This window comes from Propithecus coquereli, unplaced genomic scaffold (genome assembly GCF_000956105.1).
Source record: "Propithecus coquereli isolate 6110/MARCELLA unplaced genomic scaffold, Pcoq_1.0 Scaffold104, whole genome shotgun sequence".
NCBI classification, from domain to species: Eukaryota; Metazoa; Chordata; class Mammalia; order Primates; family Indriidae; genus Propithecus; species Propithecus coquereli.
Window position 1 is genome coordinate 4,684,982 of NW_012134303.1, and position 18,167 is coordinate 4,703,148.

Below are 18,167 nucleotides of genomic sequence, written 5' to 3' on the forward strand. Positions count from 1 at the left end.
GGGAGGATGGGGGGCAAGGGCAACTTATGTAACGTAAACATTTGTACCCCCATAATATGCTGAAATAAAAAAAAATTAAAAAACATTGCTAAAATAACTCCCCCACCACTGCCATCCTCACTCACTCATCCTCTTGTGTAGTCTCTTACCCTGCCTTATTTTTCCTCACAGTCCTTAATTGCTATCTAAAAGACATTTGTTTATTGTCTGTTTACCCCTGCTGGAAAGGACACTCCATGAGGCCAGGGAGTTTCGTTTATCTTATTCACTGCTCTATCCCTCATCACCTGGAACAGTGCCTGGCATGTAGTAGGCTCTCCCTCAATTTGTCAAATGAATGAATAAGTGTCCCCAAAGACAGGAGGATGCCCCTCAGCTTGGCTCCTGCATTTCCTGGCTGCTGGGCTGTTCAGAACTCAGCAGGGACTTAGAATCCAAAGAGCACCCAGGAAAGGCTTAGTTTCCAGTGATTGCTAATCATGCTTCCTGCTGAATTTGTGGGCAACTTTTTTGTTTTTATTTTTATTTTTTCAAGACAGGATCTTGCTCTGTCACCCCAGGTAGAATGCAGTGGCATCATCATAGCTCACTGCAACCTCAATCTTCTGGGCTCAAGCGATCCTCCTGCCTCAGTCTCCCAAGTAGCTAGGACTACAGGCATGCACCAACACACCTGGCTAATTTTTATGGTTGTTTTTTTTTTTTTTTTTTTAGAAACGGGGTCTCCCTCTTTCTCAGGCTGGTCTCAAACCCCTGGCCTCAAGCAGTCCTCCTGCTTCGGCCTCTCGAAGTGCTAGGATTATAGGCACAATGAGCCACTGGGCCCGGCCTGTGGGCAACGTTTTAAGAACTAAAGAACCTAGCTGATTATTTGGGCATTTCTTACAGAATTGGATAAACAAAGTGGTGCAGAGCCCAGAACTAGAAAGCCAGGAGACCTGGGTTAATTCTCCTACATCTCTCTTCCCGAATAGTGTAGCAACTGTAGATAAATCATGTTCGTGTGCTAGGTCTCCTTTCTGCCACATCTACAATAATAACTGTTAGTGCCTTCTTTTTAGGGTCAGGGCATATCTGTGAGATAAGACCATTTCTGTAAATTATTTGGGTTGCTTATATTCAGATGTAATAAAAACCACCATTTAGATCTGTCTCACATTAAGAAAACCAAATACACACCTGTAATCCTAGCACTCTGGGAGGCCGAGGCAGGTGGATCGCTCAAGGTCAGGAGTTTGAGACCAGCCTGAGCAAGAGTGAGACCCCCGTCTCTATTAAAAATAGAAAGAAATTATTTGGACAACTAAAAATCTATATAGAAAAAATTAGCTGGGCATGGTGGCGCATGCCTGTAGTCCCAGCTACTCGGGAGGCTGAGGCAGGAGGATTGCTTGAGCCCAGGAGTTTGAGGTTGCTGTGAGCTAGGCTGACGCCATGGCACTCTGGGCAACAGAGTGAGACTCTGTCTCAAAAAAAAAAAAAAAAAGAAAAGAAAACCAAATATATAAAAATTCAATGTATGTCATTACTAAAGAATTTTTTGCAAACTCCCCTAGGCATAGAACATTAATAATAGGATTCAGTTTACTTCAGTTCATGCCCAACTTTTTCAGAACACACCAATCATATAGGGAAGCACTTAGTACATTGCCTTATACCAACTGGGTAATCAATACTTATTTATTGACTCCTTAATCAGTAAGGCAAAGTGTACCTGTACTGGGACATCTTAACTCTGACATGACAATGGTCAGGTTTTCCCCACGGATCGACAACTCACCAGCTCTCTGTTCTTTTTTCAGTCCCCCAAATCTGCCTTCATCAGTGCTGCGAAGAAGGCCAAGCTGAGGTCCAACCCTGTGAAGGTTCGATTTTCCGAGCACGTGGCAGTTGGAGAAACAGATGCAGTAAGTGCAGCTTTGGCTCTCTCCCCTCAGCCCTCAGCCAGAATCATCCTGGCTGTCGAGGTCTCCCTGTGGGGCTACTCAGGGTGCATGGTGGCATTCTGAATGGGTTGCAGTGGGAGGGTCCTGGTGCTGTGGGTGGGGCGGGGGTAGTGAGGGAAGAGGAGTGTGTGAGATCCAGAAAGGCCCTGGGCATTGAGAGGAGAAGGAATAGTATTGGTTCAGCCAGGATCCTCCTGGTCCTTAGAGGAATTTCCATCCCTGATACAATAGCTTACACCCAGAGCAAGTGCTCCATAGGCATCTTTTGGCTACTTGATAGAAGTAGGAAGGAAGTGATGGTTTTCTGAAGTTCCAGGGAACGAGTGGCTGCTGAAACAGAGCTCTCTTTACATTTAAGTGATCCTGCAACCCCATATCTTGACTGGAGAAGACTGCATGATGGGTGAATCTGCCTAGGGGAAATGATACAGACTCTCATTAAAGCACCAAGTTTTTATTAGGCACCTACTGTTTTCCCAGTGCTAGAGGGGAGGCAAAATAAATACCTGTTCCCTGCTACCAGATACCTCTCAGCGACGTTGAGGGGTGCCAGTGGTTCAGATTGAGACAATATACAATCCACCACTGGGTGGTATTGTTTTGAGGAGCAGGCAATGTTTGAGAGCCCATGCCATTCAGCTAACAATCTAGTGGGGAGGGGGGGTCCTGGCCAGTTGTAGTCTTTCTCGCTGCTTTGTGGGGTTTACATGCAGCAAGCTGTCTGCTCCAGATGTGCAAATAAGAAGATGTGGGTGGACAGCAGAAAGATGTGTGCTCAGCAGTCATGGGTTCCGGCCCAGGGTCCCCCAGGAATCTGCAGAAGTTGATGACATCCCAGTGGGGGTGGGGAGGGGATAGCTGGAACTAATAGGCACTTGTGTGCTTTTGCAGGCTGTGGCAGGCACGGCCATCAGGGGGGCCCTTGGCATTTACGTACTGAGGCACAGCTGCAGTTGTTGAGAGAGGCTAGCAGGCCCAGACTGAGCAGAGAAATCAGCAGGATGCCAGGCACTTCTGTAGTTCTTTGAGGCAGAGTCATTCAGAAGAAGGGATAGAGAACACAGGTGTCTTCCATCTCTATTTCCCTGACTCTCATCCCCAAGCTCAGCCCATGCCCTCCTCCTTCTCTGTACAGAAGGCTGGCAAGCCCAAGGGACTACAGGACCCCACTGGGCAAGCTGTCTGAATCATTGGTGGCTGGGATCCATGTCAATCCTAGCAGAAAAGGTTAAAAAGAAGCGGGGGTTGGTGAGCAGAGAGGAAAGGGAGCAGTATGGAGTCCATGCAGATCAGATTGAAGCAGATCCTGAATTCCAAGTCACCAAGAGGACATTTGTGTCCTGAGCCCTTGAAAAGCCAAGGACATATGATTTGAATTTGGGAAGTACGGACAGGTGCATCCTATCCCATCTCAACATTGCAGAGTAATCAATCAAGGCCTGGCCACCCAGTGAGGAACTCCCTCCCCTCCCCTCTCTTCGTCTCCCTTCCACTCTCCCTTCTCCACTCTCTCCTTCCTCCACCATGGCTCCCCTCTCCACACATCACAGCTGGGCCACAGGCAGAATCAAGCCCCCACTGCAGTCTAATCTGAACACAAATGCTCCAGAGTAGGTAGGACCCACCCAGAGTTGCTTCTCTTTCTCCTAGACAGGCCACCAGGCATGGTGCAAGGCTCTTGTCTGGGAGAGAGACAGACATCAATCTTCCAACTCTCGCTGTGCTCAGGAAACTACCTGATGTTACAGCACCTCTGCTGCCAGTGTGGACCACAGCAGCCTCATCACTGGTCCGAACCTGGGACCTGGGGGCCTCCCGGCCCAGGTGACTCCAGGCTGTCCTATCATCCCTTTCCCTTTGTGTTCCAAGGCTTTATTAAGCAGCCAGAGCAAAAATAAATCCTGTGGGCGTTCCTTGCCAACTCTATTTTTAAACAAAATCAATTAAGTAATTATCTGAGTCCAACCCAGTGTGCTAAATAAAACTTGCCGCCGCTGCGCGTCATCAGCCCGGGGATCCAGGGCCTCTGGGCTTAGCAGGGGCAAGGCATCTCAGGATCAGAGAGAGGACCAGAGAGTTACACTTTTTCAGCTTTATATCCCATCACTTCCCACCTTGGCTTGACCCCAGCCAAACCTGACTCCTGACTCCCCACCACCAGCAACTATACCCCAACCCAGGAGGGACTTGCTTGTTCCTGTTTCCATGCTTTGTCCTTGATCTGTGACAGTTTCTAGATCTGGACTATTCTTTTCTGGCTTCTCTAATAATCCACATCCACCATCTCCTTCAAAATCAAAATATAATTTGCCTTGTCTAGGAAACTTTAGCTGTCTTGTACCTGCTGGTTTGGTTTTCTAATGTGTGTGTATGCCAGGTCACTATAACATGAGTGTAAGACTGGGCTTGAGTTCTCTATTTTTGCTGTAGCCCCCATGGGGACATAGCACAGTGCTGGGCATACAATAGAGGCTCAATGAATGCCCAGAATTAAGGATTCTGGCCATCTATGTAGCTTTCTAGTTCCTGCAGAACTGATGGTGTCGACCCAGGGAAATGTAATCATTCAAGTAAGTACATATTAAGCACCTACTGCTCATTCATCAGCAGCCATTTATTGAGTGCCAGCTGTGTGCCAGGAACTCAGTTTAGTATTGGTACTACAAAGATAAATAGGACATGGTTATTGTGCTCTGAGTTCTCCATTTGATTCTGAAAGACAAATATTCTTCAAAAATACGCTAAGAGAAAAAAAAATTATCCCAGCACTACTTATGTCACCAAGTTGTCTTGAGGATCAATTAAGTGAGATGGGAAAGAATTCTATAAACCACCTGTTCTGTTTGTAATATACTATAATAAGTAATATACTATAATAAGTATTATACTGAGCAAACCAATAAACATTTCTTTACAAAGTTAAAAAAAATACACTAAGAGCACTGTGAGAGGTTTGTATAAGTTGCTATAGGAATGCATGGGAAGACCAGGTCCATGTGTCTGACAATCAAGTGGGATTTTGAAGGATGAATAGGAGTTTGTCAAGGAGGAAAAGAGAAAGGCAGAGAAAACAGCCTTTATTTAACGAATTTTTACTGAGAACTTAACATGCACCACTCTATAAATCAAGAAACCTCTGAGCCAGGAAAACTTTTGCTAAGGAGTTGTCAGGTGCTCAGAAAGAGGCCTGGCCAGTGATCCTCAGTCAGGGTCAGTACTGCTCATGCCTAGAGACCTTTCAGAAATGCCTGAGGGTGTTTTGGGTCATCCCGAAGATTCGGTGTGCTACTGGCATTTTGTGTCTCAGGATCAGAGATGCTAAGTGTCCTGAAGGGAGTGGGACAGTCCCTGAATGATGAAGACGTGTCAGAGGTATGGAGGCAAGAAAGAGGCATGGGAACTGGAAATGGCAAGACATGACTCTGGAGAGGTAGGCAGGGGCCAGGTCACAAAGGGCCTAGGATGCCATGAGGGAGAGGGAATGGCAGAGCAAAGGCATCAATGGCTTGTGAAGGGCCTGGTGGGAAAGGACATATCAGGAGGTAAAATCAGAGGAATGAGGTGTGCTCCAAAGGAGGCCCTTCATCAGCCCTTCAGGGGGTATGTGATGTCTGTGGGCCAAGCACTGCTCTAAGCTGGGGCGAATTTGAACCACAGTGGGTGCACCATGATTTTAAATGAAGGGCGAATTTTTGGCATGGCCCAGTGTCTTCTTGGGGAATTTGGTGCCGGTCCCCATGTAGCATTATTATGATCTGCTCTTTGCTCTGTCTCTTTGTCCTCCTGCACCCTTGGCTCCCTGTCCCTTTCACCTTTTCTCTCTTCCTTTCCACACTCTTCCTCTTGCTTCCCTCCTCCTAAATGAGCCTCTCTCCTTGTTCTTTTCTGCTTATTCACAGAAAATGATGAAGAAGGAAGCTCTCCTCCTCATCCCCAACGTCCTGAAGGTTTTCTTAGAAAATGGGCAGATTAAATCATTCACATTTGATGGCCGGACCACTGTTAAGGTATATACAGAGTCTCCTCTCCCAGGCCAGCATTGACCCCTCCAGAGTACACACGGCTGTTTGTCCCGTGTTCCTCTGAGTCTACACATCGCTGCTTGCTGCCAGAGCAAGAAGGCCTTTAGCTCCCACTGCTCGTGAGCACAAGGCTGCAAAAACGCAGTCCTCAGATGAAGATGGTGGTGGAAAGTTGCATGCCCAACTATGTGCTAGTCACTGTTAAAACTGTGTGTGTGCACACGGGTGGGCACATGGGCTCACATCTACTTGTGAACTGTTTTGTATTCATATCACACAGGGTCCTTCAGGAACTTAGGAACTAAGGAGTGTGAAGATTATTAAACTATTTATAATAAGCAAAAGTGATTTATACTGATACAATGACACCTACGCAAGTTTACGCACAGAAATAAACAAACACAATCTCTTGAGAGATTAGCTCAGCCAGGCCTTGCTTTTTAAATAACAACCAGATCTTAAGCAGTGAACCAAGATTTGAAAAGTCCAGCTACAGCCCCTTTGGCTGTTCTTTTCTCAGGAAGAGCAATTACTGAGCTGTGATTCTTAACAGCTCAGCCAGGCGTCTGAAAGTCGTAGTGATTCTCTTAGTCCTGAGCAGTAGAGGCGATGATGAAATTAACCCCCCAGATCCACTCTGCTCTGGGACCGAAATATCCATTCCTGCTTCTTCCGGACTCTCTCCAGAAAGACAGTGGGTGTTTTGGGGCCATCCCAATGATTTGGTGTCTCGGGGTCAGAGATGCTAAGTGTTCTGCGGGGAGTGGGACAGCCCCTGAATGACAAAGAATTGTCCTGCCCAAAGTGCCAGTAGCACCCTCGTTGCAATACACTGTGACAAAACCATGCTGATTGAACCAAGAATTTCTTTGGAAGGCTTAGGCCTGGGTGGGTCCCCTAGGGGACCTAGGATGTTCTCCTTAGGGTGCCATGGGATGGTCTCTGGGTTATCGAAGGTCTCAGGCTATGGGAAGGAGCATTGAAACAGAACTAGGCTACCCAAGGGGTGTCCAAATGTCCCTCCTCCAGATGTGGATATCTCTTTGTGTCAGAATCCTCCTCACTGTTCATTCACGGGTTGGTATGTCCACTATAAATTCTGTCCCCACGCTGGAGTGTTTACTGCCCTCTCTTTCCCCTTCGAGGCTTCTCCAAGATTCTCTCACTTTATATCATCACCGCCAATTGTGGCTTCCAGGTAGCCCCAGCCTTCCAGGACAGCAGTGTTCCCCTCTCTCGTGATCTCTCTCTGACTTCAGGAAGGGTGTGCTGGCTATTTATTGGGACTTTGACAGGCTGCCAAGCCACTTGTCCCAGAGAGGTACCTGGGTGAATTGACAGCCTGGCACAGGGGCTGTTACACTTGTAACACCAGTTGGCAATCACTGGCTTGGCTGTCCACAATCCCAATGCAGCCGAACTGTAAAGAAAACCTCATCTGTCCCTGACAGAGCTCCAGTAACACTGGCGCCTCTGTGACTACTTGGATAACACAAAGAGATGCTCTCAAGTATTCACCGATTTCCAGCCTAACATTTGAATGGCTGAACGTCTTTCAGTGTTCACTGGGGGGCTTGTTTGGCAACCCTGGTTGTAAGGGAGCTTCACACTCCCAAGCCTGCTTCTTTCCAGCCTTTGGGGGCTGAGAGATGCCGACTCCATGAACACACACACGCTGGATCCCAGTGTATAAGCCAAAGTCACAGCAAATAGGTGGCAGAAGTCTCAAAACTGACATTTGGGCAGCCCCCATCAATATGTTTCCAGACACCCTAATATTAAAAGTAGGGCAGCAGAGCAGACGAAGCGAAGAAGTAGTCAGATTTATGACTGTACACAAGACACATGACATAGTTCCTCTGCTTGGATATATTTTTCAAGTTGCTAAATTGATCGTCTGTAAAAGCCAAATACGGTCACAAGTGAACATTTTGCCAGTAACTCAAGTCATTTGATTTAGATTATGAATCCAGAAATAGTACACTTTTTAATCATATCAATGTAGCTTTTGCTTTTGTTAATTCCTAAGTAAATTGTTGATGGACAATCCTGAGTGGACGTTCTGACTTACAAGAAAAGGTGAGGGAAGAACCAACACAGTGCCTGGCACTTAGTAAGCATTCAGGAAATAATTTGTGGAATGGAAGGAGAGAGGGAGGGAAGGAGAGACATGACCTTCTTTTGCCATATGCCTGGCCGGGTGGAATTCAGAAACACCTTCCTCTATCCCCTGCACCTTTGATGTTCCCAGGGCCTAGGCCTCTGAGCAGCACTCATGGGTCACTTTACTCATCCCAAAGCATAGTGTTGGGGCTGCCATAAAGGCTGGTATCTCAGGCCTTCTCCCCAGGACTGTCTTTCTTGGTGTTCAATCCCCCCTCCCACATTTGGTGCTTAGAATAGCTTAGAGCCAGAACGGATCTCCCTATCAAGGCTCTTTTCTCTTCCACAGGATGTGATGGTGACATTACAGGACCGTCTTTCCCTGAGGTACATTGAGCACTTTGCTCTTGTCCTTGAGTATGCTGGGCCAGAACAGAATCACAAGTTTCTGCTTCTCCAGGACAAGCAGCCCCTGGCTTATGTAAGTAACTCCTTTCTCCTGGCTTGATAGCTTTGTGTGTGGCCTCCAGTATAAAAGGGGACCTAAGGCCCTCCCTGTCTGGAAACATAACGATATGCTCAGACAGCTCCCAGAAGTCACAGTTCTCACCCAAAGCTGATACGACCCACCTCCAGAGGGCTTTTGACAATGCCCTTTGTGACCTGAGAAGGACATGAAGATTATGAGTGTCAGTGTCTAGCAGGAAGAGTGTGGGGTAGGAAGTCACTGCAGGGCATCCGGAATGCTGAGTTCTACAGAGCAGTGGCAAGTCTCCTGCGTCCTGCAAACCCCACCTGCTAGATTTTTCTGCTCCCAAGGAGGAAATTTGGCTTTTTGGATGAAGGCTGTAATACAGAAGGGTCAGAGAATGTAATCTAGTGAGAGTAGGACAAGTGGGAATTGAGAATGGGCTGAGTAGGGCCAAGAACAGGCAGCATGCCACCCATATCACCTTCCAAGGTGGAGTGGGAAAAACTGTCTGGTCTTCCTGGCCCTCCCCGTATGGAAGAAGGCTGGGAAAATCCAGGATTGTTAGACAGCATTTCACTAACAGGGAAGCACCAAGAAGTGTCAGAAAGGCAGCCAGTCAATATTCCCAGGTAGAGTGGGACAGAGTTGAAGAGGAACAGTTAGGAAGAAATACCTTCTGAGAACCCACATGGAAGCCAAATAAAAACCAATACCAGACACACATACAAAAAAATGAAAGATGAAAGGATTTTTGGAAAGAATCTTCAAGTTTAGTTCTCGGCCAAATGCAATCCAGAAACTCCCAGATGGGAAGGAAAGGTTGTGGGTGCCCTGCTTGGAGGGGGGCCTAAGTGCCTCCCTAGCTCCCGTGCAGCCCTTTCAATACAATTGGTCTCTTGTTCCAAATGGGGTTTTAAACTTTTTTGTTATGAAAAATTTCAAGCATACACAAAAGTAGAAGGAATATAGTATAATGGATCCTATTACCCATCCCCAGCTTCGACAATTACCAATATGTTGCCAACTTGTTTCATCTATACTTTGACATGGGATTTTAAATCTTTGATTTGGCTTCATAATCAGCAACTTCCTCTGCTCGAGGCTGAGCTCCTCTGCAAGGTAAAGGCTTCAGTCCCACAGTAAGAAAAGAGTCTGAGAAGTTCCCAGGAGCCCTCTCTTTCTACCTAGAGTCGTGGGCCTTAGATCCAATTGTTGATAAAGGTCACGTCCTGGATAAGTGATTTAAAAAGTGCTGTTACTATGGGTCAGAAGTGCGAAAAGACCTGGGTCCTCATCACTTTCCTCTAAGGGGATTTGGAATCAGCCAAGTGGGAGACAGAATGGGAATCAACAGCCTGGCTCTTCCCCAAGCCCCACCTTAAGGAGCCACTGAGCTGACTACCCACCACCTCGGCCTTTGATTCCAGATTTCTTTTCCTCTCCCCTCTCATCCTGGGATTCAGGTGGTGCAGCGGACACACTATCATGGAATGAAATGCCTCTTCCGAATAAGCTTCTTTCCCAAAGACCCTGTGGAGCTCCTGCGTCGGGACCCTGCTGCTTTCGAGTACCTGTACATCCAGGTAGGGTCTGGCTTGGGGACACACAGACAGACCGACCAGTGGACAAACAAGCAGGCAGGCTGTTCTGCCATCACACTGCAGTCACTATGTAAGTTTTTCCAACCTCCTGGTATCTCTGAAGCTCCTTTCCATTTCTGCTACCATTGTAGACCATGGCCAAGTTGCTTGGCCTGGTGACCTGAGCTGGCTTTGGCTCAAAGTCCTATTTATCTGTCCACTCAGATCTCATCAGTTTTCAGGAACAAGTGACCCCAGTAACTCTGGCATCCTCACAGGATCTCAAGGCTTAACAAGCCCATGTGGGTTTCCAGGGGTCCCAACCCCTAATGCCCAGCTCCAGTAAGGAAACGATTCCCAATTCAGTTCATCCAGAAACATTTACTGAACACATACTCTGGGCCAGGACTTACGCCAGCTACTGGCAATCAGAGGTGAACAAAGAGCTGTCCTGGCTCGTTAGAGCACATTTGTGCACAAATATGAATGACAGCAGCAGGGTACAGTGTCAATGAGGGCATCCAGGAAGCATTTGTCCAACTCTACATGGGGGAGAGACAGTGAAGGCTTCGCAGAGGAAGAGCATGATACAGGCATGCTCTTAGCCTTGAAGGATGAATGGAGGTTTGCTGTGTAGAGTGATGGAGTGCAGGGCACATATTCTAAGCAAAGGGCCTTGCACTACAAAGACATGGTGGCATGAAACAGCATGGCATGATGAGAGCACTGTAGTGATTTTTATTAATATTATGGCGGGAGTAGAGATTGTGAGGTAAGGAGCAGTTGGAAATGAAATTGGAGAGACAGGAAGCAGGTGATGAAGGGCTTGGTAGGTCATGGCAAGCATAGGCTTTATGATTAAGGCCAGACAATGGTTCTCAAAGTGTGATCGCTGGACCAGCAGCATGAGCATCAACTAGGAACTTAGAGATGCAAATTCTCAGGCCCCAGACCAGTCCTACTGAATCAGAAACTCTGGAGGTGGAGCCCAGCACTCTACGTTTAACAAGCCCTCCAGGGGACTCTGATGCCCAAAAGACTACTTTGAGAACCACTGCTTTAGGACAGTGATTCTTTTTTTTTTTTTTTTTTGAGACGAGTCTTACTCTGTCACCTGGGCTGGAGTGCCATGGTATCAGCCTAGCTCACAGCAACCTCAGACTCCTGGGCTCAAGTGATCCTCCTGCCTAAACCTCCTGAGTAGCTGGAACTACAGGCATGTGCCACTGCGCCCAGCTAATTTTTAAATTTTTTGTAGAGATGGGTCCTCACTATGTTGGCCAGGCTGGTCTTGCACTTCTAGCCTCAAGCGATCCTCCCACCTCACCTCCCAAATTGCTAGGATTACAGGCATGAGGTACTATGCCCAGCAGGAACATTTCTCAAACAGCCTCAGGTTCCTTCACCAACCCTCTAGGGGATAACATGTTATGGTTGCTCTATGAATTTTATAAGTCTGGTTCTCATTTTGTTTGCCCAGAATTATTTCATTCAAGTATCTTGGGAATTGCCTTGGTTCTAATATTTTAGAATTTGGGGACAAGACCATGCCTACCCTATCTCTCCCCTTCATGATGATATGGACTTCTGCTGTATTCCTTCTTTTTTATATTTAACAGCTTTATGGAGGTCTAATTGACACACAACAAACTGTACATGTTTAAAGAACACAGTGTGATAAGTTTTGTCTCAACGCAGTATTCCTGGAAGAAAAAGAAAAAAATTAAAAAACATAAAATATTAAGTTTTGACATATATCACAATCAAAATATTGAACATATCCAACCCCCCCAAGTTTCCTCAGGCCCCTTTGTAATTCATCCCTTCCAGCCCCAGGCAACCACTGACCTGCATTCTGTCACTCTAGATCAGTTTGCATTTTCTACAGTTTTATATAAACAAAATCATACAGGATGTACACTTATTTTGGTCTGGCTTATTTGGTGCAACATAATTTTGAGATCCATCCATGTTGTTGCATGTATCAACAGTTCATTCCTTTGTATGTCAAATAGTAGTCCATGGTATAAATGTGCCAGAATTTATTGATTCACCTGTTGATGGACATCTGAGTTGTTTCCAGGTTTAGCTATTGCAATAAAGCTTCTATGGACATTCATGTACATGTCTTTGTATGGACATATGCTTTCTTTTCTCTTGTGTAAATACCTAGGAAAGGAATGGTTTGATCATACAGTAGATCTTTCTTTAATTTCTTAAAAAGAAACTCCAATAGCGTTTTCCAAAGTGGTTGTACCATCTTTTATTCCCACTAGCCATGTATAAGAGTTTCAGTTTCTCCATATCCTCATCAACATTTGGTATTCTGAGTATTTTTTTTTTACTTTAGTCATTCTAATAATGTGTAGTGGCATCTCATTGTGGTTTTCATTTGCATTCTTCTAATGACTAATGATGTTGAGCATCTTTTCATGTGTTTATTTGGTGTCGTGCATCTTCTTTGGTGAAGTGTCTGTTCAGCTCTTCTGACTGCTTTTTTATGGGATTGTTTGTTTTCTTATTATTGAGTTTTGAGAGTTCTTTATGTATTCTGGGTACAATTTGTTTGTTGGATGTGTTATTTGCAATTATTTTTCTCCCTGTCTATGGCTTGCCTTTTCAGTTTCTAAACAGTGTCTTTCACAGAGCAAATGTTTGAATTTTGATGAAATCCAATTTGTTAGTTTTTCCTCTTATGGACAGTGCTTTTGGTGTCATATCAAAGAAATCTTTGCCTAACCTAAGGTCACAGAGATTTTCTTTTGTTTTTTTTTCCTAGAAGATCTATCGTTTAAGCTTTTACATTTAGGCCTGTGATCCATTTGCAGTAACTTTTGTATGTGGTGCAAGATATCCATCAAAGTTTTGTGGGGTTTTTTTTCACATATAGATATCCAGTTGTTCCGGCACCGTTTGTTGAAAAGACTATCCTTTCTCCACTGAATTGCCTTTGCACCCTTGTCAAAAATCAGTCGTCTATATATGTGTGATCTATTTTTGAACTCTGTATTCTGATCCATTGATCTATTTGTCTATCCTTACGCTAACATCACATTCTTTTGTTTACTGAAGCTTTGTAATAAGTCTTGAAATCAGGTAGTATTTGTTCTCCAACTTTGCTCTCCTTTTTCAAAATTGTTTTGGCTATTCTAGGTCCTTTGCATTTCCGTGTGAATTTTGGAACCGGCTTGACAATTTCTACCACAAACCTGCTGTGATTTGGATTGGGATTATGACGAATCTGTAGATCAATTTGGGAAGAATTGACATCTTAACAATATTGAGTCTACCAACCCATGAACATAGTATTTCTATATCTATTTAGGTCTTCTTTAATTTTTCCCAACAGTGCTTTATAGTTTTCAATGTATGGGTCTTTCACGTATTTTGTCAGATTTGTCCCTAATTGTTTCATATTTTTGATGCTATTGTAAATGATTTTGACTTTTAATTTCAATTTCCAATTATTTGTTACTAGCATATAGAAATACAATTGATTTTTACATAGTGATCTTATATCCTGAAACCTTGCTAAACTCACATATTACATTTGGCCCTCTATATCCGCAGGTTTCACATTTGTGGATTTTGAAAATATTTGAAAAAGATCAAAAAAAAATAACAATACAGTAAAAATAATAGAAAATTAAAAATACAGTATAATAACTGTTATAGTTTATAACTATATTAATATAGCATTTAAATTGCATTAGATATTATAAGTAATCTATAGGTGATTTAAAGTATACAGGAGGATTTTCATAGGTTATGTGCAAATACTATGCCATTTTGTGTAAAGGACTTGAGCATCCATGAATTTTGGTATCTGCGGGGGTCCTGGAACCAATCCCCCGTGGGTAATAAGGGACAACTGTAGTTCTAGTAATTTTTTGTAGATTCCATTGGATTTTCTACATAGATGATCACTGATGAAGTATGCCTTTTCTGCCCTCTCCTATACTATCCTGATACCACTGTGGCTCCCTAGTCCCTTAGCCTATCCTGGTTCCACCTCAACAAAATGGGCAACTGGTCTAACCAAGGCTGACTCATTGATAGCTGGAGCTGTGACCCTCGGGGTTTAGGGGTTATCATACCCTTGGCCAGCAGTTCAAGGGGACCCTCCCTCTAGGATAGCATAGGGAAGATTGACTCATCAATGTTTTTGTCCTTTGGGCCCCAAGGAACAGACTGTCTACCCCATCCCTGCAATCCATTTCTCACCCTGGGCTTCTGGACCAGAGCCCTATGGAGAGTCTCACTCAATGTCTTTCTTCCCTGTGCCCATTTGAGCTAGTAGAGAAGTCTTGTATGGCTGGGGCATAAGTATAGACCCCCAAGAATAAGTGGGAGCATTTTTTGTAAGAGAAGGAAAGATAGGGAGTGGTCCCATGTCTTGCTTTTGTGGTGAATTACACTTTCTGCCCACTTGTGCCTTGCCATTGTGTGCACCTGTCACTGAGAACGAGGCTGTCCACTATCTGTTGAATAAAGCAAATAACATCTCTGAGACGCAAGGCTCCTCTCTCTCTCTTCCCCAAGGGCAGTACCTTCCTCTATCCCTTGATCTAGCATGCCTTACTGACACCATGATTCTTTACCGGGATGTAAGGGAGTAGATCAGGGGATGGGGAGGGAACATATCCTTTAACTGATGGGCTTGGACTGCCTTCTCTCGCAGAGTCGGAACGATGTTATCCGAGAACGCTTTGGAATGGACCCCAAGCCAGAGATGCTTTTGGGCCTTGCTGCCCTCCACATCTATATCACTGTTTCGGCCACTCGACCTAGTCAGAAGATCTCGCTGAAGAATGTGGAGTGAGTTGTGGTGGGGCCTTTCGGGATGGGGGCAAATAGTTATGCAGGGAAACGGTACAGTGGTTGAGCTATGCCGTGCTTTTTCGGAAACGTAGGACACAGGATGGGAGTGAAAGTTGGAGTTCCTCACACCTAGACTGTGAGGCCCTAGAGCTACAGCTTCTACTGGGGAACAATGACCAATGTTACTCTCTGGTTGCCATCTCTCTTTCTCTTTTTCCCAGTCTCTTGTCCCCCACCTCTACCTCTCACTTTCAATTTCTGTCCTACCATCTTCCTCTCTCTGCCCCACTGTGTCTCTCTCACTAATCTCTTACTTTTCTTCTGCCTTTAGGAAGGAGTGGGGCCTGGAACCCTTTCTTCCCCCCTCCCTCCTGCAGGGCATCAAAGAGAAGAACCTCCGGAAATCTCTCTCTCAGCAACTGAAGGCTCACCAAACACATCCTTCCTGCGGCACCAAGGTACCCAAAGTAGGCCACTGGGTGCGCCGTGCTACCACTATGGCACTGCTGGCCACAGGGGGATCCTGGGAGGTTTTTAAGCAGGGTTTGATCCTCTGGGGATCCTCACCACTCTTTTTGACTCATGTGCCCATCCAGCTTGGCCAGGTATAGGAGCAGTTATGGAGAGGCCTGAGCCTCCCCCACAGATAGCTCAGTGGCACGTCGCTGAGAGAGCTCAGGGCCCTCGATGCAAAGGGGCTAAGGTGTAGGAGGAGATAATTCTCAGGTCCTTTCACCGATTAGTCAGTGCTGACTGAGCACTTGTCATGTGGAAAGCGTTGGACCCTAGGGAGGCACATGTTTTCCATGGAAATGACTGCTCTGTCCCTCAACAGCTTTCTAATTTATCGGTCCTGGGATATGGAATTCTGGGAGATAAAAACCCAGCTCAGGGGTTGGGGGGGAGTTAAGGGACAAGGCCTGACCTGGAGAATGGGTCACCGTGCAGTGTGAAGGGCTCAGGTCACTGCTTCCACCTTTTAGTGCTCTGAGGGCCTCCCACTCCCTGCTCCCCAGAGCCCTGCAGGCCCTGCTTAGGCTCCTAAGGCTCAGTCTCCTTGTGCTTCCTGCCTGAGAAGCAGGAGGGTGGCGAGAAGCACGAGAATCAGCATGCAGATGTAGACACGGGACACGGTCACCCCCAGATATTCCCACCCATTTCAGATTCCTCCTATTCCCAACTAGCTTCTCCTTTAAGATGCAAATTTCCCCTGGGAGTTAAGCCATTCCTACCTTGCTTTGCATATTTAATCAGATTGTTTTCTTCTCAGCTGAGAGCACCAGTGCTCACCAACATCTCCTCAGCTAACATTTTCTGAGGCGCCCCAGTGCTCCAGCTGGAAATACAAAGATGAAGAGGGCCTGGGCTTGGTCCTCAGTCAGGCACAGTCTAGTGGGGAAACACAATAGTCAGTCCCAACACAGCGCGATAAGCGTGGGCACTCTGGAAGCTCAGAGAAGGAACACCAGGCCCAGCTCAAGGGAGGTGGAAGAGGCCAGGAATTTGTGTATTTGATGCCAGAGCTGGGTCTTGAAGGACAGACAGGTAGGAGTATATCTGGATGAATTGGCGGCCATGGGTAGTAAGAGGAAGACTTTGCCAGGCAGAGAGATCCATCTGTACAAAGGCCCAGAGATATCAGAGACCCTGGTGCAAGGAAAGAAATGCGAATAGTTCAGCCTAAAAAGCAAGTACAGAGAGTGCAAGGGATATACAAGGAGTGGGGGTAGGAGCAAGAGAGGAGGAAGGAGCCAGTCCATGGAGGGCCTTGTGTGCCAAGGAAAGGGCTTGTACTTTATCCTATAGGCAGCCTAGAGCCATTGAAGGGTTTAAGCAGGAAGCTGATGGGGCATGGTGGCACACGCCTATAATTCCAGCACTTTGGGAGACCGAGGTGGGAGGATCAGTTGAGGCCAGGAGTTCAAGACCAGCCTAAGCAACATAGTGAGACTTCCCGAGACCAAGTCTCTACAGAAAAAAAAAAATAGAAAAATTAGCCAGGCATGGTGGTGCGTACCTGTAGTCCCAGCTACTGGGGAGGCTGAGGCAGGAGGATCCCTTGAGCCCAGGAGTTGGAGGTTGCAGTGAGCTAGGCTAACGCCACTGCACTTTAGCCGGGGTGACAGAGCAAGACCCTGTCTCCAAGTAAATAAATCAATAAACTTATGTTTTAGGATGCTCCCTCTAACTGTATGGAGGCACTGGAAGGAAAGAGGGAAAAGAATGTCAGTTCTGAAGGTAACCTGGCTGTCACCTTGACACAGGTGGGAATGTCGAGGCAATGACTGCAGAGCTAGAGAAGAGAAGAGAGATAGCAGGTATTAGAGGGTAGAATCAAGATGATTTGGTGACGGGTGGTGCTCAGATGAGAGGACGAAGGAGGAGTCCAGTGTGACTCGTGGGTTTCTGGCTCGATTCCCCGGGAGACGCTGATGGAGACCAGGAATGTCAGATGAAGAGCAGGTTTGGGACTTTGGGGCACTCAGTATTAAAGGCATCAAGTGGGACCCCTGGCTGGAGATGGCCAGTATGTAGGTGACTCTAGGGGTCCGAAGGCTCTCAGTAGGGAGGTATAGATTAGGTAGGGTGTCACACTTGGGGCAAGTGTCGGAATGAACTGAAGAACAAAATGAGTCAGCTGGATGCTTTAGAATGAGGAAGTAGCAGGGATGCTCCAGGTAAGAGCTGTGCACACTGAAAGCTTCCTGCGGTTTTTACAGAGGGCCTCCTCATGTTCCCACAGTGTGGCTTGCTGACTAGTGCCTGTCCCAGGATGGTGAGACTCCTCTTTGAGAACGTGGGTTTGCTTTTCCTGTGCTCTTCAGGCTTCTCATATTTCTGGGTGGGTTGTTTCCACAGGGCTCTGCAACTCAGGCAAAGCTCCAGTATCTTCGAATTCTGAATGAACTTCCGACCTTCACTGGCGTTTTGTTCAACACTGTGGGCCTGGTCAGTGGGACGGGGTGGGGGAAGCCGGGAGGGAGCCCTTTGTTGGCTCTTGTCCTTGGGTGGGGGGCAGGAGGGGCAAATATTTCTAAAGACCTTCCTTCCACTTCCTCCTCCTTGTACCTTTCCCTCCCCGTGGTGCTCTGGCCCTGCCTCTGGTAAAATGATAAAGTAGGAGATATTTGCTTTCAGTATCCCTTCATGGCCCTTTTGTGTCCCCCTTCCTGTATTTTGGAGGTCTGCAAACTTTTTCCATAAAGGGCCAGATAGTAAAGAT

The 18,167-nt window shown here is 46.3% G+C and overlaps 1 protein-coding gene across 1 annotated transcript in view; it reads left to right on the forward strand.

Annotated features, from left to right (window-relative positions):
• Positions 1–18,167, forward strand: part of FRMPD3 (FERM and PDZ domain containing 3) — a 76,938-nt gene that overhangs the window by 32,567 nt on the left and 26,204 nt on the right. Inside the window, exons 6-12 of the mRNA XM_012644605.1 lie at positions 1,803–1,907; positions 5,846–5,953; positions 8,421–8,552; positions 10,007–10,126; positions 14,805–14,941; positions 15,276–15,402; positions 17,804–17,893. Coding sequence (XP_012500059.1) covers positions 1,803–1,907; positions 5,846–5,953; positions 8,421–8,552; positions 10,007–10,126; positions 14,805–14,941; positions 15,276–15,402; positions 17,804–17,893 — 819 coding nt within the window. The remainder of the gene's footprint in view (positions 1–1,802; positions 1,908–5,845; positions 5,954–8,420; positions 8,553–10,006; positions 10,127–14,804; positions 14,942–15,275; positions 15,403–17,803; positions 17,894–18,167) is intronic.